The sequence below is a fragment of the Pelmatolapia mariae genome, linkage group LG15, assembly GCF_036321145.2.
Source record: "Pelmatolapia mariae isolate MD_Pm_ZW linkage group LG15, Pm_UMD_F_2, whole genome shotgun sequence".
NCBI lineage: Eukaryota > Metazoa > Chordata > Actinopteri > Cichliformes > Cichlidae > Pelmatolapia > Pelmatolapia mariae.
In genome coordinates this window covers 340,441-365,534 of record NC_086240.1, presented here as the reverse complement: position 1 = coordinate 365,534, position 25,094 = coordinate 340,441, and the positions used below count along the sequence as shown (strand labels likewise).

General features: G+C 43.8%; 1 protein-coding gene across 6 annotated transcripts in view; it reads left to right on the top strand.

The window, feature by feature from the left end:
• Positions 1–18,495, top strand: part of LOC134643648 (protein dispatched homolog 1-like) — a 109,777-nt gene extending 91,282 nt beyond the window's left edge. For all 6 annotated transcript variants that reach the window (XM_063496125.1, XM_063496121.1, XM_063496124.1 and 3 more), the window contains 8 exons: positions 6,634–6,663; positions 6,971–7,094; positions 8,572–8,699; positions 12,455–12,549; positions 12,779–12,876; positions 12,967–14,556; positions 15,864–16,127; positions 16,214–18,495. In XM_063496125.1, coding sequence (XP_063352195.1) covers positions 6,634–6,663; positions 6,971–7,094; positions 8,572–8,699; positions 12,455–12,549; positions 12,779–12,876; positions 12,967–14,556; positions 15,864–16,127; positions 16,214–18,007 — 4,123 coding nt within the window. In that variant the 3' untranslated portion in view covers positions 18,008–18,495. The remainder of the gene's footprint in view (positions 1–6,633; positions 6,664–6,970; positions 7,095–8,571; positions 8,700–12,454; positions 12,550–12,778; positions 12,877–12,966; positions 14,557–15,863; positions 16,128–16,213) is intronic.
• The last annotated feature ends 6,599 nt before the right edge of the window (positions 18,496–25,094 follow it).

Sequence of the window (25,094 nt, the reverse complement as noted above, 5' to 3'; positions counted from 1 at the left end):
TCTCGACATTGCCCTTTTTTCTTTCACTACCTTGTCTGCTAATGAATGAGATCAAAGAAGGTCAAAGCAAAGCTGCAGGCGGCGTCTGAGGCAGCACAAGATCACATCTCAGGGGGCGGTGGAGGAATCGGCATAGGTAAGATTCAATGTCAGAGCGATTCACATGGGTCATTAAGGTGGGCCTGTTTCTCCAACCTCCAGGTCTGCATCATTCTGAATGGTCTTACTCTGAGCCGTGCTGCTCCTCCTCCTCCTCCTCCTCACTTCACTTTGTTTTCAGTTTGTTTTGTTCTTACTGGCTGCAGCTGATGGATCCAAATGTAGAGCATGAGCCATTCTTTGATTACTTTTACATTTGTCTCATTATTTTAAATGTTTGCATCTTAAAAAGTGTGCACAAAAAATAAGGAAAACCATAATCAGCTAGTAAACTAGCCGTGCTGCCAGGTATCGATGCTGCAGTCAGATTTGCATCAGCAGCCATAGTAAAATGAGATGCTGAACTGTATTGCCTTTGCCTGTCCTCTCTTTCCGGTTCTTGGTTCATTCCAGCCTTTCTATTAAGCGACAGCAGATTAATGACTCGTGTTTGCCTTCAAAAGCTTCTCCTCACTGTGAACGAGAGGCTTCAGGATTTTCTTTGAAATGACCAGATCTGTAGTTTAGCTGCACAGCGACAAAGTGTTTTGATAAAGATTCATTATAATTTTCATTTCTCATGTTTGCACCCCCCCACAGCCTACTCATTGAGTAAGCCGTACTCAACAGATGCCTGTGGTAAGAAGCTGGAGGATCAGCATTGGTTCCACCTCTGGAGGACTAATAGGAAAGCCTGCTGCTCTCACTGACCACACAGACCCTCTCAGCTGCAGACAACTGAGCGGTGTAAAGTTGGCAGGTTGGGAAGGACTTGTGGATTCAAACTGTCAGATTCCTGCTGGCACTGCCCTCCAGCTATTGACAGGTTCTGCTTTTTATTAGAAAGAATACGAATGACAATAATGATGTAGTATATGAAGCTCTGTGCAACAGACAGGCCTGCGTGCATCTCCGGGTGTGAGGTTAAAGTGATAAGAACGAGGCGAGGAGCAGTCACAATAAAGACGTCGCACTGACTGACAGCTTAACTACAGTCACAGTGCTTAAATCCCACATGTATGCTTGGAATTTTTGTGCGCCCGTATTTCACCTCCAGGAATTCAAGGGAATGGCAGGTGCAGCCAGAAAAGGCCACGCTCACCAGTGGAAGCAGTCATCCTGCATCCACACATGAACACGGACGTCTGCTTAAAGTCCTCCAGATCAGAATCAGTAAGAGGGCAACAATTAAACCCACACGACCAGAAACCATTTAACTGAAAAAAACATGAAAACTTATGTAGGTGTTTTGAAAGTGTAACTTTCAGAAACGTCTGGCACTAACTGCTCCACCAGGGCTGCTGGGACCACTGGCATCTACTCACCGCTAACACCGTCATGCTGCTGGAGCCCAGGCGCCTGCAGTAGCTGTTGGTAAAAAGCTCACCTGCTCAACCAGGTGAACTACAGCAGCACCCAGTCTGTTCATATTTTGAGTACCAAGTGAATACTGCATATTTGGCTTTTTACAATTCTGAAGCCAAAGTCACGATGCAAACTGGTTCCATCGAGCTATTTCAGCGTGTTAGCCACGTCACCTGTTATGTGTCACGTCAGTTTTCTCTGGATAAATATTCAGAGCCTCTGTGCTAAAACAACTTTATCTCAAGAACATTTAAACATTTCCCTGACACACAAGTATCAATGTATAAGTTAAGATTAAAATGTTTTTTTTCATTTATTTACTTGACTAAATCATTTTTGCTCAAATTCCCAGTGTGATTGGCTTATACGCAAAACCTCTTACTGGGACTATTTTATTCCGTGCAGGAATACACACTGCGTTGGGGAAAGACTGAATTACAGTCTGATGTGTCAGTGTTGAAATTATTGCCTGGAAAATGAAGAATGGAAAATGTGCCGCAAAATCCTGCTGCCTGCAAACCGAACACATCAATAAATTGTTATATTTTCAACTGTATCATCACAAATATTATTTCACATTTCTTGGAATATTGCAGTGTGGTTTTTAGGCTGTATCGCCCACCCCTATTGGCTCATACATCTTTTTTGTTCTGTTATTGTTTCAGGCACTCAAATCATAAACAGATTTCCAAAACATTTGTGTAAATATTTACCTACTCGTTTATGCTTTGTCTAACTCTGTTATGCTCAGCTGGCTGTTGTGGATGTGCCAGATCCACAGCAATGCTTCCAGACGTGTGTTTGCCCATGGGCCACAGGTATCGTAGAGCGCCCTCTGGTGGATAAAACCCTTCGACATGGTTGAAGGATGTTTCTTCCATTTTTTTTTTTTTTTTTTTTTTACCGACCATCATTACTGACACTCTGATTACTGCTTCACTCAGTGAATGGGTTAGATGCAGAGAGGAATTTCCCCACAGGGATCAATAAAGTATACATCATTATTATTATTATTATTATTATTATTATGATGACATATAAGTGCGTCCATAACGGCACTTGTCCTGTGGTTGCTGCACTTTTTCCTCCCATCATGTCTGGTTGCGTTTCCACCATGCGATGATGAGACGAGGGTGTCCCCGACTGACCTCAGTCTAAACTTAAACAGCTCAGGCCTGTTTCTGTGTTTATTGGAGGCCTGTTAGAAACACGATGCCCAATGAATCACTGTGTGTTACCACTGATGCTAACTGATGCCTTTTTCTCTCCTTGCTTTCTTATCTGTCTGCCTGCCTATCTTTGCAGACGTAAAAGCAATGTGTCCACTTTATAGCACACAGTTGGCTGCTCTTGTTTGGTATTTCTTTAATGTATGTGAGTAATGGCTTTACAAGTGTTTACAGTCTTGGATTTTATTATCTGTTTACTGCAACACTGCTGGGCTAATTTCCACACTCGCTCATTTCCGAGCTTTCTAAAAGCTGAACTTTAGTGTTTGCATATAAATACAGGCTGACTTAAAGCGCTGATTTCCACTCATTACAGTTATTTATCTGTCACAAAGTTTCCATTCCTTACGCCCTCTGAGCCTCGTATCTGTTTACAGTTGTTAATGTAATCCAAGGCTTGACACAGTATTCTTCTTTAGGCTGAGTTATCGGGCACAGTGTGGTATTTTACTGCCCAGCTAGTCTCATGATGTCATTCGAGTGGGAGCACTGGTAGCCGGGGCCTATTTCACGGCTAGGTCGAGCCTCTAATTGAGTGCAGCGTTCCAGCGAGGCACTAATCGGGGCAGGGCGGGCCCAGCAGCCTGATGGCTGACACTAATTGTTCCTGCGCCGACTTCAAGGCCATGTTTGTGAAATATTTAGCTGCCCGTCTGTTGACAGTTAACTCCGTCCTCTGCCTCTGAACTCTTAACCCCTTTACTTATTATTTTGCTAGTTCCTGTCCAGTTGTGAAATGCAGCGAGTTTGAGCACAAATGTCAACAACAGCAGTGCACAAACGTGGCCCTTAGAGCTTAAAACCAGCAGTCGCCTCACATCTGTTACAGTGCGCTCCAAGATCTCCGCTTTGGATGAACCCCAAAAGATTTCGCCATGCTCCTCCTTGCGCGATTGTCTGCTTCCGTCTGGGATGAGCCAGAGCCGTGGTGTGTAGAAAGCCGACCCTCGGCCCCCAGCTGCTTCTCTGTTTCTCTGTCAGCGCCATGCTGAGTGAGCGGCGGGCCGTCTGTGTTTACCTTATTAATTAGCCCAGTGATCCAGAAACACTCTCCCTCTGGTAAATAGAATAACAGTGAAAGGTTACACGGGCGGAGGACAGGGAAAAGGAAAATAAGAGAGCAGGCAGCAAGCAAAGGAAGAAAGGGAAGGCGGCATGGTCAGGAGGGACCAGAGAGTCGTGGAGGAAACCTGATGTGGCAGGTCAAAGGATTTAGGTGGTGTTTGTTCATTTTACAGATTGCAGTTCTCGAGATCATGTTGACCCCAGCTTGCCAGTTTCAGTTTTATAACAATGGCATAAATTATTGCTGTGAACTGCATAGATCAAGAATCCATCATCTCCTCTTCTTTAAAAGCATCCAAGTATGCTGTGCAGCTTTCCAATTGGCTGAAATGAATTCAGATCGGAGCGTTGCAGGCCAAAATTCAAAACAGTCCATTAAGTAGACAAATAGACAGCCTGACAGCGCTTTTATGAATCTGCTCCAAGTGTTTCCGATAGCTCGACTCCTCCATTTTGGGCCATAGCTGTGTCCTGGGGTCTGCAGTTCAAGGCCATACATGGAAAGCCAAGAGACTGCGCCCAGTGAAATGAATTACATTAGCAATACAGAGTTTTCCCTCGGCTGCGTGTTCAAAGGAGGGCTGGGGAAACGTGGCTTTCATTAGGCACTGCTGGTTTAAATCAGGTTAGAGGTCACTTTGAAAGCTGAAGGGGTAAAAGTCTCTAATATACGAGAGTGAAGAGCAAAGGGAGGAAAACACATTAATTTAATTTGATCAATTAAAATGAGCTCATTTAAAGCCACTGCTTCAAATGGCTTAATGCTATGAAAACACTCAGGTCCATCTGTGAGTGGACTTTTTTCCTGGTTAACACTGTTGTGACACAGGCAGTAGATCCGGTGAGGCCTTGCTGGATTGGACCTCTTCCAACTCATCCGTGCTCGACCCGTTTGGGATTTGAGGAGTGTAGAGGCCGGCCCGATGCCGTGGGCTCTGTGTGGTGCTGTTTGCAGGGAGCCCGGAGCATTGGAGCACAACACTGCATTGTAACATTTCTTTCCCCAGAGGAGCGTGAGTGATGGCCTGTTTGTGTCTGTGCATACCTGTGTTGGCAAACTGTGCTCTCAGCTTGTGCCACTTGACATTTGGCTGTCATATAAAAAGGCCCAGCGGGACTTTAAAGGGGATTTACAACCTCCTTACAACCCTGTGGAGTAAAATTCCTCACTGGTCCCGCTAGTTCATTTGTGGTTCCCATTATGACTTATCTGACTTTGATGGGGGGGCAGACACCCTGCTTGGATCATGTGGCCATGTCACTAAAATCAGAGTGCTGTCAACCTGATTAGCTGCACAAGAAGGTGACCTCAGAACTCACTTCCTGTTTCTTTGTACCATTAGAGAAGTAAAGTAGGGCCACTTAGCTTCCAGTAAAGATGTGAATCTATGATGCACTAAAAATGTATTTACAATCCTTTAAGCTTCAGGTTGTTAAAGTCCTGCATTGATCTTTCCAGAGACTTTTCTGGCAGAATGGGTAATCCAGTCCCTCTGGCCTCCAATAAGGACTCTGCTCATTGATGTCCTGACACTCTCCTCTCGACTTGTCATCATTCTAACTTGTGCCTGAATGTGCCTTCATTTGGCATCAGTGTGCAATAAACAGCTCTTTTAAAACGACTGATATTCGTGTCTTTGGGTAATATCGGTTTTCTTATCGAATATCGACATCTGCAAGTGTCAGCCATGGTAAATATCAGCTAAACCAGCTCTGATAACGTGACGTTTACCTGTATCAGTTTACGTGTTTATGTCTTGTGATTCATTTATTTATTGAGTGTTCAGACTTTCTGTTCTGTTTGGCCGTTTTTATTCACCCAGCTGTGTATGTTCATCCAAAAAAAACCCAACCCTGCATCTTTTTTAACTGCAAAGCTTCAGTTTAGGTTTTTTGTGAAGCTAAAATCTCCAACTCTGGGTGTTCCGTGTGTTTTCTCCACACAGACGTGTCTGTCTCCCGTGAACCCCTTTAGACTTGATCATTAATCTCCTGTAGCCCCACTGTGATCAGGTGGTCGTATCTGATTCTGCCACTTCCTCTTCCCCTCCACCCGGCGCGTTTGCTGCTTCTCCGGCATACCGGACGCTCCCCCCACTGCTCCCAAGAGGAGCTGACGAGAATTCCAGATAGATCCCGAGCAGCTGAAGGCCTCGTATGTGTCTGTGGGCGTGTTTGGGTCAGCCACCAACAGGAAGCCTGATTTCACAATGTGATAACATGTCTTTGTGTGGAAGTGCAAGTTGTAATCCGAGACTTCCCGCTGTGTCGGCGAGGGCCTGGTGTGTGTTGGAGTGCTGATTTATCGAGCACATGGCACACTAGGCTTCACTTGGCTTCAGTGAAATTTAAAAAATGCTGTTTAGCAGTTATCAGGAACATTTGAGGCTTTATTTAGCTTCACGCTGACATCCGTTTGTTTCAGGATCAGCCAGAAATTCAGGATCATTTTGAGCCCAGCACAAGTTTTCAGGTCGGCGTCGGCCTGCAGTTTAGATGCTGGTACCTCGCTCGAGTCGTTAGATGTCGGCGTGTGGCTCGTGTATATTAAAAAGCAAATCCCTGTAAGCTTGTCTGTCAAATCAGAACAAAGTTTGAAAAAGGAGCAGAGAATTATGAGACGTTCAGCACAAAGTGGTTTTGACAGCCATGTCAGCTTTAATGTCTTCAGCGGTCCAATATCCACGCTGCGCGCTCCTGCTGGAAAAAGATAAGCAGCAGATGATGAAGAAAAGATGTCCACTCTTTCCCAAGTCTCCTCCAACATGTTTTTGATTGGTTGTTGCTTTGACTTCAAAATATAAACCTGATTTATCTCCCTCTCTTTGGTTTTCAGCCCTTCGACGCCTTTTCGATTTCCCAGAAGGTAAGACCTGCCAGAAACGCTCAAACTTCTCCTCCTTTCTTTATTTCTGTCATCCATCCATCACAGCTCTACTGGAGCCATCATTCCTCAGTAGTGAGTCACGACTTATTGATGGGAGCTTCACTTATCCTGCAGTAACTAGCAACTTGGATGTCCTCATTTATACATTTGTTTGTTCTCAGAGTGACTAATTTGATGCTTTTTCTGGTTTCTCCTACTCTTTATGTAATCAGAGGCACATGCTGTTTGAAATCAACTATCACAGGACGTCTTGTCATCAAATTTTGTGTTTGTTTCTTTTTCACAGCTATGCTGAGCTAATAGCTGATTGGCCAGTGGTGGTGCTGGGTGTGTGCACGGTGCTTATTGTGATCTGTGCCCTGGTGGGCATACTTGTGCCTGACCTGCCGGATTTCTCTGACCCACTGCTCGTGAGTACACTACTCATTGGTCACCTTTGTAGATGACGGTAGCCGTCCTCTTTTCAGTGTGTAGTACTGTATTTTCCACACTATAAGGCATACTTAAAATCCTTTAATTTTCTCAACAATTGACAGTGTGCCTTATGTATGAATTCTGGTTGTGCTTATTGACCTCGAACCGATTTTATGTGGTACACGGCGCTCAAAAATCTGTCATAACTGCTTCAGTATGACTTCGGTAAGCTACGAAGCTGCACCGCTTGATGGATTGTTGGAGCATTACGGCTACCGTAGTCAGGAGCCTCGCAGAGTAATCTGGGTCCTAAACTCCGTCCGCTTCAGGTCCCAAAGTCAAATGAACACTGCAGCATCACTGAGAGTTAAAAACTGTCTAAATTATTTTATCTGTAATAAAATGATCAGTGTTGCTGCTTTACCAGGTGTAACAATCAAGTTTAACATCCAGGCATCCATGAAAACGGAATTTATTAAATTTAACGGAGTTAGAAGTTAGCAGGAAGTTAGCGGAAGTTAGCTCGCTAACTTCCACCTAAGCATGATATAGCATGTTCTGACTGAGAGATTTGTGAACAATTCAAACGTACAGCTCTGCTATCACTTCCAACAGAAATGAAGACCGAAAACTAAACAGCAGTGACATTTGTAGGGTTAAAGAAGTTGGGCTAGCTGGTATATAATGATGTGCTACGTGATCGCTAGCGACACAGCTATGTTAGCATAGCATAAACACAGTAAAGCTGGAGGATGAACGCTAACTTTTTTTCCACTTGATAAAAGTTAACGTGAGGGTTCCTGATGGTTAGAGACAAATGCAATCGCATGGCAGGATGCTGTAAACGGACCAAACTTCAGTCAGGAGAACAACTGAGATAATCCATCCACAATACGAGGTTAGTCATTAATATACTGCAACAACATGGGAATAGAGCAGCTGCAGAGAATTCAACATTAATGAATGAATGGTACGGAAGTGGAGGAAGCAAGAAGAATAAGTTGAGTAAAGTTTGACTTATCTGACTGTTTTGTTTCGCTTAATGCGCCTTATAATCCGGTGTGTCTTATGGTCTGAAAAATGCGGTACTCATGTTGTATATAGAGACGCACTCATGTAGGCTGATCAGTTCTATGTTGTCCTGTTATGTTTGAGTTTAGTTTGCCAAACTCGGTGTACAAAAAAAGCAAACATGAATTTGACTGTTATTCACATTATTTCTAATAATTTCTAAATTTCCATAGATATTGTGATGAAATAGTTGAGGGTTTGATTTTGGGGGAATATCAGTGAATATATTTGATTTTTAAATCACTAAAAATGTGTGTCGGGCTTAAACGTCCTGTATTGGCTGAGCGTGATGAGAACTGTGTGATAATAAAATGATCAGTTTGCCTTAATACAATACATTTCTACAAGCATAATCAAGTCAATTTCTGCTGTTTTATTTCTGGTATCTTTTTTTCCTACAAGGGCTTCGAGCCACGGGGAACAGCCATTGGCCAGCGACTAGTCACATGGAACAATATGGTGAAGAACACGGGCTATAAAGCCACACTGGCCAACTATCCATTCAAATATGCAGATGAGCAGGCCAAAATGTGAGTTTACACTCATCTTTCATCCTGAGATGCTTTCTGAAGCTCCGTGCAGGAACACGTGAGAGCCGGTTTAGCAGCTTTTTTTTTTTTTTCCAAAGTCTGTAGAGTTTCCCTCTGTCTGCTCATCAAGCCGTCTGAAAGGCGATTGACATTAAACCTCTCATCGGTGGGTTCATCTGCAGATGTTTGCTTTAGCAGAAGAAAACAAAGATTTGTTGCACAAGTGTCGCTGCAGGAGGACAAATCTCACATTCACATGTTAAATATTTGTCGTAACCCTTAGTCCACGCTAAAATGTGCAGTCTGTCAATTGATTACATGGGCAGCAAACTCTGAAAAACACACAACAGTTTTTGTACACTTGTCTGTGTAAAATCTCCTTCGAACACCTACGAGCTTAATCACAATGCAACTGCGAGTCTTCTCATTGAGTCTTTAGCGCTCTCATTGTCCCATCGACTTCAGTGTTCACTTTAAGATTATGGTTATGACTTTTCGAGCCCTGCATGGACGAGCAGCGGCGTACCTCAGTAAACTTTGACAGCAGGTCCCTGCTGCATCATGCGAGCTTTTCTGGCTTCCTCCTCAGACCTTGGACCATTAGTTATAGTTTTCCAGTCAGACCTTTTACTTCTTTTTGCCTCAGCAGTGCAGGATTCTGTCCACTTCACCTCCAGGTAAACAGATTTCCTTATAAAGGGAAATAGGAGTGTGACTGTATGCAGATTGCAGGGAGCGATTTAGAATGAGTCTGATTTACAAACATGGTGTTTGACTGGTGCATAAATCTGATGTTATGTGCAGGTTAAGATGGTTTCCACGTGCACATTAAACGAGGGCCATTGACTGCAAGCATTTGCGTCAGAGTATTAAAAGTCATTCTTAGTTTAGATTTATAAATGGATGTAAATTAGTTAATAATCTGTTCAACTCTTAGAGGATCCTTAAAAATCTTGATGCATTTTACCCTAATGACAAAAAAGTCACCTTCCCAAAATGTTATAAGTAATATTTTTTCCACTTTAAATGACTCAATCTTTTAATACTACTTCAGTCTGAAACATACATGTCAAAAATGAGTTCAATTTAATTGTATGTTTTGGATTTTAAACCTTCCAGTTCAGGTGGACAGACTGTGGTCTTTGCATGTAATCTTTCCACATGTGCAGCAGCAGCACTGCCCAGCAGCAGCACTGCCCTGCAGCAGCACTGCCCTGCAGCAGTGAGAAGACTTGAAACTGAAACACACACAGACACACACACACAAACGCGCACACACACACACACACACACACACACACACCATTGTCCAATATCAATCATCAATAGTGAGACCCACTTATCGTGTGAGTAACTAGGCAAACTTGCAGGAAAAGGTAAAAAGTGTAAAATGTTGCTTTCAGTGGTAAAGATTAGTGCCACCTGGTGGACACTATAAATATGAAACATTTAAAGCAAGCGGTCCAAAATAAAAATCTTTAAATCAAATAAATTTACATAATTTTCTTAGACATTATTAAATGTTTAATTACTTTTGAGCCTGTAAAACTGAAGTGACAGTGTAGAGAACATTATTAAACTGTTACTGGTTGAACAAAGACATTATATAGTGTCTTTGTTTGGCACTCATGCCGTTGGCTTCCACTATCAGCCAAGAAGAGAGGTCACAGGGGAGCGAAAGTTAAAGGCGTGGGGGTCAGAGGTAGGGGTGAAGGATACTGTTGACAGACCCGTCTGAATCTCCTCCTGAAAGAAGAGAGGGAATAGTCAAGGTTTGTCCGTCCACGAGGTCAGCCTCTGCCTCCCGTCAGCCAGAGTCTGCTCACTAATCAAGAGCAAGTCTTTGCATGTCTGTCTCTTTCAGGTCTTCATGCACACATCAGACTGCAGATATCTGGTTTCTTAAATTTTACTGTTGCTCAGTTTTGCTTATTTGATGCATATCACCATATTCACAGGCATGTCACTTTAGCGTGATTAAAAATCAGTAAGACTGAACCGTCTTTGAATCAGATTTAATTTTTGTTTAATTTTTTATGAGCAGATTAAGATTAGAGCCTCTAAAAACTGCAGCTCTCTTCTGCTGATTAGATAAAGTCTGTTCTCTCCGTCTCCCTCTGTGGACGCCTTTGTCTGTCTCGCGCCGCGTGTCTGTCTTCATGTAATTGTGTTCTTGTGTTGTATCAGAAAGTGGCTCCTGCTTCTGTCAGCGAGCTCCCCTGGCTTATCCCCTCCGTCTGTCACTCGCTCTCTGACAGCCGCCTGATTACCCTGCCTTCCTCTTTTCCTCCTAAAAATGTGGCTCATTTAAAAAACTGATCTGCACGTCTCCCCCCGGGCGCCCTGCTCAATCAGAGCTGCCATTGTGATTATTAGAATAATGACAGCAGTACCTCGCTGTACTGCAGAAAGTCATTTATCTGATTTCTTGTAGGGAGCTGCGATGACTGCTGCCTTTTCTGACACAGCAGCATCTGTTTGATTCATGAAGTCATGAATAAGAATTCTTTCTGGATCGTTTTCAACTTGGTACTGATTATTATATTTGCAGCACATTTGTGCTATTTTTAGAGCTTTTCCTCATTTTCTGTCAGTCATTGAACACGTTTAAGTACCAAATGACACATTTTTGCTCTTATTGTTCAGAAGGAGTTATCTGCTCTGACAGAACTTAATGGAAATGGTATTTCCAATAGTTCAACTGTAATGTTAGCTAGCTATGTTATTATACACTCACTGGTCATTTTGTTAGTTACATTTAGCTAGTACCAGGTTGGGGCCACATTTAGCTTCAGAAATGCCATATTTCTTCTGGCTGTTGCTCACTAAGTGGCCCAAAGGGTGCCGAGGAAACTTAACAATATAAAAATGCCATTAAAAAGAAACAATGTAAAACAATAAAAACAATATAAAACAATGACAGGAATGTTAGGAATTAACTCTATGAAATAAAGTTAATTTTACAACAACAGCGGCCTCAAACAAAATGCCAATGTGTGTTTCAGGATAACATAAGAAGGACAGGATACTTTAGATGTTGTTATTGTGATCCGAAACTGAAATTTCTCGAATGAATCATTTGTTTTGTTTGTTTGTTTTTGTTTTTTAGGCATTTTGCTAAATTTGAAGTGTTTCATTCAAGAAACAAAATGAAATCATTTGCATATGGCCTTCTGCAAAATCTGGTTTCATCCCATGATCACCATCTTCACCAAGTCTACAAGCCTTAATGCACTGAGCTGCAGCCATGTGATTGATTGCTTGTTAATACAAATTTGCAGTCACAAAGGTGTGTCAAATAAGGTGGCCACTGAGTGTATACTGTTACAGTGGTGGATGATCATACGACTCAGACTGGTCTAACCACAGTCAGATTTTTATTTTTTTATTTTATTTTTTTGGGGGGGGGGGGTCCTGTTTTTTCCTACTCTTGATTCTTTCTGATGCCAAAGGTGATTTCATGCCCAACTCTGGCTGAAAGTGCAGAAACGCTGCCCTCCCGCTGTGCAAAGCTTCTGTTTGTGAGGAGTAGCCAATCAGATATCTGGTTCAAAGGGGTGGGGAAGGAAACTTAACCAAGGGCTGATGATTTTATAATACTATGAGCTATGAATCATGCAAAGCTTCATAGATTACATAGAATGGTCTAGCACTTCCCAGTGAAATCAAGGTATTTTGTGTAAAATTCACATCCTGTTCAGCACCTTAGTTCAGTGCTTCAAATGTTTGCTTATTCTCCTCCTACTGTTTTCCAGTCACCAAGAGCCCAGGCGGCCCAAAGACCACTTTGACAGAGACAAACGGCAAGCTGAGTGGGACTTCAGTAAAGAGTTCTTCTGTGATGTGCCAGGTAAGATTCAGGACGATGGAGAACAGGAAGAATTATACTAGTCCACATTCCACACAACTCCCAAAAAGATTTATGGCTTTATATAATGATGAGCAGACATGGAATAGTTGTGCTTTTTACTGTGGCCGATGGAAGTGAACAGGATCTTTGCCAGATGGTCAAATAATTTTTTGTCTTGTGTAAAATGAGAAACTTGCTTTCCTACTTGACTATGCCATCCTTTCTGCAGGTGACAGTTATTCTAGACTGGTGTTCTCGTCAGCTGAAGGGAAGAACCTGTGGAGTATTCAGGCCATCAAATCCATGTGCAATCTGGACAACGCAAGAGTACGCTGGCATCATTCAAGTCGTGTGAATATGTTTTTCTGTTACACTTCTGCTTGTTTTCGCGTATTTATTCATTCTTTCCGTCCTTAGGTGCGTTCCCACCGGGACTACTGGAATCTTTGTCAGCGCACCAATGCTGACTCCTGCTGCCCCAGCTGGACACTAGGTAACTACATTGCTGTCCTCAACAACAGGTCATCCTGCCAGAAGATTACAGAACGAGACGTATCGCACACACTCAAGATCCTGCGCTCGTGTGCCAAATACTATCATAACGGCACTCTGGGACCCGACTGCTGGGACATGACCCTGCGGCGGAAAGACCAGCTAAAGTGTGCCAGTGTGCCCCGCAAGTGTACAAAATACAACGCCATCTACCAGATCTTTCACTTTCTGGTAGACAAAGACTTCCTGAGTCCCAAGAGCCTGGAGTATCCTCCGCCTGTGCTCAAGTACAGCATGCTCTTTTCCCCCACGGAGAAAGGCGAGTCTATGATGAACATTTACCTGGACAATTTCGAGAACTGGAACGCCTCCGACGGCATCACCACGGTCACAGGGATCGAGTTTGGCATTAAACACGACCTCTTTCAGGACTACCTCCTCACAGACACGGTGTATCCTGCCATAGCCATAGTGATTGTCCTGCTGGTCATGTGCGTGTACACGCGGTCAGTTTTCATCACACTCATGACAATAATAGCCATCATCAGCTCGCTGATTGTGTCATACTTTCTCTACCGAATGGTTTTCAACTTTGAGTTCTTCCCCTTCATGAACCTCACAGCCCTGATCATCCTGGTAGGCATCGGTGCAGATGACGCCTTTGTGCTTTGTGACGTGTGGAACTACACTAAGTTCGATAAGCCTCACGCTGAGCTGGCAGAGACGGTCGGCGTGACCCTTCAACACGCGGCCCTCTCTATGTTTGTCACCAGCTTCACCACTGCTGCTGCTTTTTATGCCAACTATGTCAGCAACATCACTGCCATTCGCTGCTTCGGAGTCTACGCTGGCACTGCCATATTGGTCAACTATATTTTAATGGTGACATGGCTGCCCGCCGTGGTGGTGCTACATGAACGCTACCTGCCGAACATGTTCCTCTGCGCTAAGCCTCAGCACCAGCAGACAGGTTGTTGCACGCAGATGTTCTGGGCCGGTCTTTGCCAAAAGGCCAACAACTGCCTCTTCACAGTTTCGGAGGCGTCGAGGATATTCTTTGAGAAGGTGCTGCCCTGCATCGTCATCAAGCTCCGCTACCTCTGGCTCTTCTGGTTTCTTGCCATGACCGTGGGCGGGGCCTATGTGGTTTGTGTAAACCCAAAGATGAAGCTCCCCTCCTTGGAGCTGGCAGAGTTTCAGGTCTTCAGATCTTCTCACCCATTTGAGCGCTATGATGCAGAGTACAAAAAGCTTTTCATGTTTGAGAGAGTCCATCATGGTGAGGACCTCCACATGCCCATTACCATCATCTGGGGGGTGACCCCTGTGGATAATGGAGATCCCCTGAACCCCAAAAACAAAGGAAAGCTGATGCTGGATAGCAGTTTCAACATTGCCAGTCCAGCATCTCAGGTCTGGATCCTCAACTTCTGCCAGAAAATGAGAAACCAGAGCTTCGTCTTTCAGTCCGAAGAGCAGGACTTCACCAGCTGCTTCATCGAGACGTTCAAACAGGTCAGTACTGCATGTGTACTGGTGATATACGGAGCAAACTCAAACCTCAAGGACCTTTTTATCAATAAAAAAATAAAGTTATTAAACCACAATTGATCTCCAAAACCAAAACGATTACTCTGAGTTGAACACATTTCTGATGTTGGTGTTCTCCTGCCGTTTGTTAAATTCTCACTTGGACTGATTGACTGCATCAGATTAAACTTTCTTACAGTCGGCTAGCATTAGCTTATCTGCTATATAGAAAAATGACTTATCTGGTCTTTAAGTGATGACGCGTGAACCCTGCTTCCAGGTCCAAACTACTCTGCGTTCATTAAGGCTGTTGTGTTTTTAACACGCTTTAATGCTTTGTATCCTGAATGAGTCCCTAAAAACAGTCAGTGATCACTGTCGGCCCCCCTCGGTTTTTATTACCACTGTTCATTTCAAAGCTCGGTTTTTAAACCTTATGATGTAACTACAGCCCAGCCCATGCAGCAGTATATTAATGACTAACCTGGTATTGTGGATGGATTATCTCAGTTGTTCTCCTGACTGAAGTTTGGTCCGTTTACAGCATCCTGCCATGCGATTGCATTTGTCCCTAACCATCAGGAACCCTCACGTTAACTTTTATCGAGTGGGAAAAAAGTTAGCGTTCATCCTCCAGCTTCACTGTGTTTATGCTAACATAGCTGTGTCGCTAGCGATCACTTTGAAAAGGAGCTTGGGAAGAAAAGCGTCTGGACTTGTTTAAGTTGCTTGAAGACGTTTCGCCTCTCATCCGATAAGCTTCTTCAGTTCTAAGGTTCAAATGGTGGAAAGTCCCAGATTTAAACCCAGTGGAAGTATCTCCCCAAAGAGGGACAAAGGGACCCCCTGATGGTCCTCTACCTTTTGTCCTTTTGTCCCTCTTTGGGGGGATACTCCCATGGGGTAAATCTGGGACTCTCCACCATTTGACCCTTAGAACTGAAGAAGCTTCTCGGATGAGAGGTGAAACGTCTTCAAGCAACTTAAACAAGTCCAGACGCTTTTCTTTGCAAGCTCCTTAGACTACGATGACCTGGATGACTGAGAACCTTCACAGACACTGTTTATGATGAGCACAGAGAAGAGTGCTGGTGAGGAGTGAGCATACAAGTCTCATTCTTCAGTCCTTCACTTAGAAATCATTACACAGGCTATTTCAAGACATCAATGTGGATGGAAGTTTTTCATTTTTCAATTGCAGTCCTTTTAGACATTGGCCATAAATTAATTAAGCCATAAAGTTTCAGAAAGCAACCTGACCGATTCTGGTTTACCTCTCCTGTTTTTAACAGTGGATGGAGAACCAGGACTGCGACGAGGCCTCTGTCTACCCTTGCTGCAGTCAGTCCATCTTCCCATACAAACAGGATGTCTTTGAGTTGTGTATCAAAAGAGCCATCATGGAGCTGGATCGGAGTACTAACTACCACCTTGACAGCAAGACCCCTGGACCTCGATTTGACATCAACGACACCATCAGAGCCATTGTTTTAGAGTTCCAGAGCACCTTCCTCTTCACATTGGCCTATGAGAAGATGTACCAGTTCTACCGCGAGGTATGCACAGCCCCAGCATCACCTGGACACATCTCCACTGGTGAAACAAGATATTTTATAATGTTAGCAATGTCTTTCTGTTTTAGGTGGATGCCTGGATCGAGGAGGAGCTTCGCTATGCCCCAGCAGGCCTCAGCTATGGCTGGTTTGTGAGCAACCTGGAGTTCTATGACCTTCAGGACAGCCTGTCAGATGGGACTCTGATTGCTATGGCGCTGTCAGTGGCCGTTGCTTTCAGCGTCATGCTCCTAACCACCTGGAATTTCATCATCAGCCTGTATGCCATCCTGTCCATTGCAGGGACCATATTTGTCACAGTGGGCTCTCTGGTGCTTCTGGGCTGGGAGCTCAATGTCTTGGAGTCTGTGACCATTTCAGTGGCGGTCGGACTGTCAGTGGACTTTGCTGTCCACTACGGCGTGGCCTACCGACTTGCCCCAGAGCCGGACCGTGAGGGAAAGGTGATATTTTCCCTCAGTCGGATGGGTTCTGCTATTGCAATGGCAGCACTAACCACCTTTGTTGCCGGCGCAATGATGATGCCGTCAACTGTCCTGGCCTACACGCAGCTGGGCATGTTCATGATGCTGATCATGTGCATCAGCTGGGCCTTTGCCACCTTCTTTTTTCAGTGCATGTGCCGCTGCCTGGGGCCCCAGGGCACCTGTGGCCAGATACCACTGCCCAAAAAACTGCAGTGTCAGGCCTTCACCGAGACCACATCCAGCAGCCCCTCGCCCCAGGGGAAGAGTTCTGGTCTTGCGAAATACCAGCTGGACAGCAAGGGTGGTGAGGTGGAACATTATGAGCTGGAGCCTTTAGCATCCAGTCAAAAAACTGAGGATAAACCGCACGAAGAGCGTGATTCCAGCACTCAGCTTTATAACAGAATTCCTCCTCACCACCACGCTGCTCCTTTTCCAAACATTCATTACTCGAACACCGAAGCCGGCGAAAGAGGATCTGAGAATGGGCACGTAGCCACGCTGAGCACACCGTGCAGGTGCCAGTACTCGCAAAACACCAACTGCACATGTGGGGATCCTCCTCATCTGCTTCAGCAGTGGAACCCACATTCCTGTGCGCAGGATTCTCGCTCCTGCCCTCCAACCTCTCAGCTCTTCCCCCTCTCAGGAAGCCCCCTCAGCAAACAAAACGCGACCCTTTTACCAACAAACCTGGACCCAGCCTACACACGCGTGGAGTGCTGTATGCACTACTTCCACTGTCCACTCACTCATTTCCACCACTGCTCACAGGGGAGAGTGGTGACCCCCAGGCAAGGAGCTCCCCACACCTGTCACCTCAGGAAGCAGTGTGTCCATACTGCGGCCCTGCAGGCTGCCTCAGTAGGAGACCAGAGATTCACAAGCCCAAAGCAGGACGCTGGCCCGGATCCAGGACCAGGACCTGGCTCTGATTCTGAGACTGCTGGAGAAGTCATAGTTCATAGGCATGAAATGTCATTACCTGACAGTAGCCAAAATATCAGCACCACAGCACAGCCTCAAAGCCCCTGCCCCTCCCCCTCTGCAGGCTCATTACACAAAAGCTGCCATGAATGTGCAACGGACACCAGCCGTTATCGTGGTGATAACCACACACCCACCACAAGAACTGAAACTGCAATGCACATGGATGTTTGCAAAGTCCCTGGCGACCAGGACAAGCCTGACAGTATTCCCGTCACACGGGAAGAGACAAGCAAGCGGAACTCAAAAAGAGAGCGGGCGGCCTCTGCCTCTCCAAAGAAACTCAACTGTTTTAACAGGACGTTGAAAGTGAAGTGCAGTTCAGCGTCAGACGTGCCAAAAAGCGAAGCCAGTGTGCCTCCTATTGCAATAAGCACTACTAATCCCTCTTCTGAAAGTTTATGCTGACAATAAGTGAAGTCAGTATCACAAACCAAAAGTCCAAGAAATGTTGTGCAATCGTACAAGGTGTGGGATGTGTTGACCAAGTGCCTCAGTGTGTTTCATAAAGCACGGACTCACTACATGTATTCAGTTTAGTTTTCTTTTTGTACTCCCAGCGTTTCACGTCCCAGATGTGATTGTTGTTTTTTAACAGTGAAACAAACACTATTGATGAAGCTGCATCATCACTGTGGGAAGCCAATGGTCGTTTTTTTTAGTTTTGTTGGCGACGCCAGTTTGAAATGTTTTTAAATCGTGTGTTAAATACGCAGCAGCCATTCGCACCGACATGAAATCGCGCCGCCTCTGTTGCTTTGTGTTGTGGTCAGTGCCACGTCTTACAAGCTTGTTGCTCTCTATCACTTTTTTGTATGTGCTGGAGTCCGTGTTCACTTCCCAGTGTACTCTTGTTGCCACTTGCCTCAGATAAAAGCTGTACTGTATGATTAAACTGTCGTTTTTAAGAAACAAAAACATTGTCCTGCTGTCGTGTGTATGTGTACACAAACACACACACACACAATCAGAACAGACTGCACTCAGGAGTCGTGACGTGTGCACCTGTTTCATTGTCTCAACTGGCGCCTTCGGTGCGATCTGTTACACGGCTCGAGGTCACAGGCTGGATTTAAACTGCACACGTACACGTGATTTACACGACAGTAACGATCTGATTTTATTGCTTGTAGGTGTGTGCTTTCTCACACGGGTCCACTTACAGCTTTTCTAAGATTCAGAATAACATGCAGTGGTAATAAATATAGATTTATTTTTATTTTTTAAAGAAATCTTACATCTTGGGAAAATTCATTACATGACATCATTGAACCCGATGAAGAAGAAGGCGGTGGGCTACACCTCAGGGCTTGTAATTACAGGAGAGATCACTGTGGCACACAAACACCAAAAAGGAGCCCTGCTGACATCAGCAGTGGTTTCACTCATCTAATAAAGAACACGCATTAGCCACCAGTAGCTTTTGTATTACCAAAGAATAAATGAATCGTGGGGAAGGATAGTTATACACTTTGCACGTTCACTGATATGATACATCGGCAATAGTAGAAAAAACTTCCACACATGACTTTTACATACAGTGCTGTGCAAAAGTCTCAAGCCAGCCCTCATGTCTTTGTCTTGATAGGAAAATGAGAAATGGGTGCAGCGATTTACTGAAACAAGCTATATGGTGCGAAAAGAGTTTGAACAATTCTACTGGGCTTGAAAATCAATATTTGTTATGACCGCCGTTATTCTTCAAAAGAGCCTAAAAGGTTTGGGAAGGAGGTTTCTCCAGGAGTTCTTCAGGCTTCCAAAGCTCGTCTTTGGATATCGGCAGCCTTTTCTTTCATTCATGATAATCCTACAATTCTACAATCATGCTGAGGTGCAGCTTCTGGGGAGGCCAATCCATGATTGATCCCATTTTGTTTTTTGTGATTTGAATACAGTAATGCTTTTAGTGTCTTTGCAACCATTGCCAAGCTGAAAAATTAAGAGCTTTTACCAATCAGACACTTTCGACTGCTTGGTGGATAAAATCTGACGATACTTTTCTGTGTTCATAATTTCATCAATTTCAACAAGCTGCCACAGACTAAAATTCATCCCAAACCATGACGGAGCCTCCACCGTGTTTTACAGATGGCTCAGGGGTCTACCTCAGGGGTGGGCAATCTCAGTCCACGAGGGCCGGTGTCCTGCAGGTTTTAGATCTCACCTTGGGTCAACACACCTGAATCACATGATTAGTTCATTACCAGGCCTCTGGAGAACTTCAAGACATGTTGAGGAGCTAATTTAGCCATTTAAATCAGCTGTGTTGGTTCGAGGACACATCTAAAACCTGCAGGGACACAGGCCCTCGTGGACTGAGATTGCCCATCCCTGGTCTACCTCCTGCCACCTTATTGACGGCCAGCCTTCCACAGTAGCTGGATCAAGGGGCCGGATCCACCTCTCAGGTCCTGCGTCAGGTCTTTGCATGTGACTTTAACATTTTCAGCTTATTTATTTGGCTTCAGCTTCTTTGCTTCACCGTTTTGATTCTCACAGCAACAGTTTGAGCGACAGCAAGAAAAAGCTGAAGAAATCATTACACAGGCCAAGACCTTAGAGCAGAATGAATATGTGTTCATCGGGAGCGCTGAAAGCCGACCTTGATCCAACGCTAGGAATTTTACTCTTGCTCGAAGTTTGCCAGTTTTCAAACAAATAATGCTGAGCCAATTTCAGAGCGAGTTAGCTGTGACAGACATAATATCCCTCCTCCTCCATCCCACACAGCTTGTTTTTTTTCTTCTGCTCAAGCTTTTCAGACCAAGAGCAGAAAACACCTGTTTCCTCAGGGGTCAAACTAGGGGGAGAAAGCAGCCACCTTCTTGACTTTCTGCTCCTTGTCTCCCCTCCAGTAAGTAATGTAGTAAGATTTTCATCTTTGACTACATTTGATAGAGGCGTGTGCAACAGCCCAAATATCGACAGCACAGTGCTGGTATTAGAATCTGATTGATAACAGCGACATGGGATTGATACTTTGTTTCTGTCCTCCAAGTTCATGTATGAATTGCATTAAATAAATTATTATTTTTGGAAATAGACCTCAAACACACTCTGTGAATAATGTCTGAACCCTTTTGTGTTGACTGTCACAGCTGGCATAGTGCACAGCTTTTCTTTTTATGTGGAATCGCCCCACTGACTTCTTCAACATGTCAAATTTATTGCTTTATTTTGAGTCTCAGACACATTTTCCCCACTTTGTGGTTAAAAAAGTGGCGCTTCTGTGGAATTATGATAAACTCATCATGCGGCATTAGTTTCCACCACAGTCTTGGCTCATTAACAAAGCTGCAAATCAAAACGCTGATGCCTGAATTCAAAAACACGTCCCTCCACCAGCCACACTTGGCAGCATCATGGTGGGCAGGAAAAATACCGCCGTGCTTTTGCTTCTTTTTTCTCTCATCCCTGAAACAAGCTTTCACATACAAACAAGCCCTCTAAAGTGCATTACACAGTAAACCACCCACAGCTTCTGTGTGATGGTTCTGTGTTGCTGGAAAGATCCTATTTTGGCATGTACAGCTCAGCTCGTGTTCCTTCAGGTGTCTGATCCCCACGGCTCAGTCCCTGCAGTGAGCCCACATCCCTCTGAGGCTCGCTCCTCAGGCTTGTGTGGGCATCCCTGTAATTCTGTTTGTTTAAATGCAGCTCAGATATTAGCTAAGGCTGTGGAGAGGGGTTTATTACATTCCCCCTTCTTGGCAGAATCTTCTAAGTGTAATCTGCAGGTCAGGAATAACTGTGACGAGGCTGCAGAGCTTGTTTACAACGTAAACATTTGCTTCCACTTTTCAAATTAGATTCTGGAGGAGCCTCTGGACTCCTCTACGTTTATGGAAGTGAAGCAGGTTTGGCTTCTTATTACTACATTTTTAAAGTGCTCTTTGCTCACATGGGATCCATGAATTTCCTGCCAGAGTACACAGCATCTTCATTAGTTCAGGATGATATTTCACCTCTGACTGACATATTTCTGTCCAGACCTCTGTAATCAGTATCACTGCTGACATCTATGCGAGTCATCCTCACACAAAAGGAAAAACATCAGCACTTCTGAGGGAAGTAAGCCCATCCCAGCATTCACAGAGTCAGTGGACTGAAGTGGCTGTAAGTAGTACTGAACATCCCTGCCTTTGTGGATTACCTAGCTTTCCACAGTGCCACCATGAGGCTGAAACAAGGTGACAGGCTGTGACTGAACCAGGGTTATTACAATAGACTAAAACTAAATGTGAAAAAGCATTTAAATTTGATTAATCAATAAAAAATAAAAACTAGACCTGTGATAAAAAAAAAAATGAGCTGAAAATGGTAAAAATCTATCAGAACTTGCCTTGTGAGGCTACGATGGATGTATTTGAGACTGAATCACCGGCTTTTAAAGGGTTCTGTGTTTTCATGCACTGGTTTTCCTCAATCATGCCTTCGACATATGTCCTTCATACAATAATAATTAACAAAGAAATTTCCAATAATCATTTCTTAGCTGAAATGAACAAAGTCACTCTGGAGACTGAAACTAAACTGAATTTAAAGCAAAATAAAAACAAAACAAAAATGAAATCAAAATAATGAATAATTAAAAAATACAAAACTATAACAGCTGTGGTGTCAACAACCACTGAAGTGCTTCTTGAAAGCATGATCAGTGTTGCCAACTTAGCGACTTTGTCGCTATATTTAGCGAGTTTTCAGACCCCCTAGCCTAGCGACTTTTTTTCTAAAAAAAAAGACGTGAAAGCGTGTATCGCTTTTACTCTCAACAAGCAGTGGGTGCTGTAACGCAGTCAGTTCTTCTTTTACTCTTTTACTCTTATGCTGTTTTGTGGATCACAAGGTTTAAAACTACTTATAAACACACACACACAAAGTAACTCCACCAGAGTGCCTATTTCGGGTCACTTTTGCCGGTCCAAGCCCGGGTAAAGGAGCAGGGTTGGAATTGTGACATTAAAAAAAACAATAATTGCTAAAAGAAATTTAATTTGTAGTTCTAAATAAACTCTAAATGCATTTAGGACGTTTTTTACTCACTTTATGTCCACGATGTTATTTCTCTCTCCAACAACATAGGTTACAATTACATTAGCATGACCAATTATGCAAATTAGGTGATGACGTCATTTAGCGACTTCTAGCGACTTTTAGGACAACCAATAGCGATTTTCCTTACTGAGGAGTTGGCAACACTGAGCATGATCACATTTCAGTAGGTAATAACAGTAAGCCGTTAGCATGCTAACATCTTAAGCTAAGCTGCTAAGATGACAGTCGGCAGGAAAAACAGAAGCGAAACTGAAGTTCGTCTTTGTGGCTGAGCGCTACCCAGACTGACAGTGAGCCTTAATTAGTTACAGCCTGCTAGTATCAGGTTGGACCATTTTGACTTCAGAATGATCTTAATCCTTCTTAGCACAGTTACAGCAACACCAAGAGTTCTGATGCGGCCCATCTGAGTCATTTAAATCACCTTTCATCCCAACGTGCTCAGTTCTGAACTTCAGCTGGTTGCTTGGACCGTGTCTAAACGATGTTTTTGTTCATGAGTAGCTAAACAACTGTACCTAATAAAGTGACCAGAGAGCGTATACCTCTGCATGTGCTAAGACATTTCAAGATGTCTGCCATAAATAAAATGTCAGCTAGCATATTATAAAAAATTATGCCAAGTAAGCAGCAGGTAGCTACATATCTTATTATATGTTATGTTGTATTATATGTTGAACAGATGAAAAACCAGCTGTTCTCACTGAAGCTCAAGAATCATTTTAACAACCAGTGGTGCCCAAAGGCTGTGTGCTGACATGCAGTGTGTCCGTTTGCATAACCTTTGACTCCAAGTCATGGTTGAACTGTTCACATATTATAAATGATGTCAAAATGTTCAAAAATGATTTTTTTTAACTAAATAAAATAAAGTCTTTGGTTCCCTCGTCTTTCAAATTTACTTCTTTTGGGGGCACAAAACAGAAACATCATTGGTGCCCCCAAAAAACATTTACAAAGAATATCAGGAAATAAAAAGAGCTCCGTGATGAAAAGATGTTAATGCTGCCCTGTGTTCAGATTAATGGACTGTTCACAGTGTATGAGCAGCAGGAGCCAGCAGACTGGCCCTAATGTCCAGAACAGCTGGCTCATAAAAGCTGGGAGGATGCAGGCGGCCGGGGCGGAAGCTTTCCTCTGCCCAGTAGCTTCCTGTTTTCAGGCACATGGCCCAAATGAAAGGAAACTCGCTGACCTCTTAAGATCAGCTCCGAACTTACTGTCCAACAAACCCCGAGTGCTTAGAGATGATCTGTAGTCCCTGCTGAACCTAAACAGCCTTTCAATTCAATTCAAATTCTTTATTGTCCCACAAGGGGAAATTAGTTTAGCAGCAGGATAAAAATAAACAGAACAATACTATAAAATAATAATGACAATAATAGTGATAGAAAGTCCAAGGACGGTTATTTGCCATTAAGGAGACAAGATGCAGTAGGGATAAAAGAAACCTGGAGTTTTTAGTCTTCCTCACAGATACTCTAAAACGGTGGCCGGAAGGCAACAACTCAAACTGTGAAGTGGATGGTTCAAACAATTAATAACAGAATGAGCCTTTCTATGCACATTTTTATTGTAGATGGCCAAAAGTCCATCTGGCTAGCGCCCTGAAATTTTGCTAGCAGTCTTTACCAGAAGTCCCAACTGATTCTTATTCTTCACCGTCAGGTTACCAAACCAGGCAGCGATACAAAAGGACATCACAGATTCAATAAAACTTCTATAAAACAAAGACAACATCTCAGATGAGACATTAAAAGATCTCATTTGATCTCATCTGTCCTGGTCGTTGTGTCCTTGGGCAAGACACTTCACCCTACCGCCTACTGGTGTTGGCCAGAGGGGCTGATGGCGCGATATGGCAGCCTCACTTCTGTCAGTCTGTCCCAGGGCAGCTGTGGCTACAACTGTAGCTTGCCTCCACCAGTGTGTGAATGTGAGAGTGAATGAATACTGGCATTGTAAAGCGCTTTGGGTGCCTTGAAAAGTGCTATATAAATCCAATCCATTATTATATAACTGTTAAGTGTGTTTACATGCACACACACACACACATCGTCCCCAGATCTGCATCTGATTCATCTGCTCTTCGTTTACTGGCCAAATGTCAGAAGGTGAACAGGTTTAATGAAGACATCCTGGGCTGCAGTTGAATTTAATCTTTATTATTTTTTACTGCTGTTTAAGCAACACTGATTTATATGCCACAAATCACCACAGTCAGGGTTATTAAAACTCTCAAATGTTCAGCAGGGCCGATTTACAGCATTTCTATCTCAAGTACATCAGGGTTATTTATTTATTCCCCTTAAAAACCAAAACAACAGTACAGCAGGGCGAACACTGGTTCGGGCAGACTCATCGGATTACTGTGGTCAAAGCAAACTTGTGAAAGTCTTTATTTTTTCTTGTACATGTTTGGACTGTTGGTCCTGTTTGA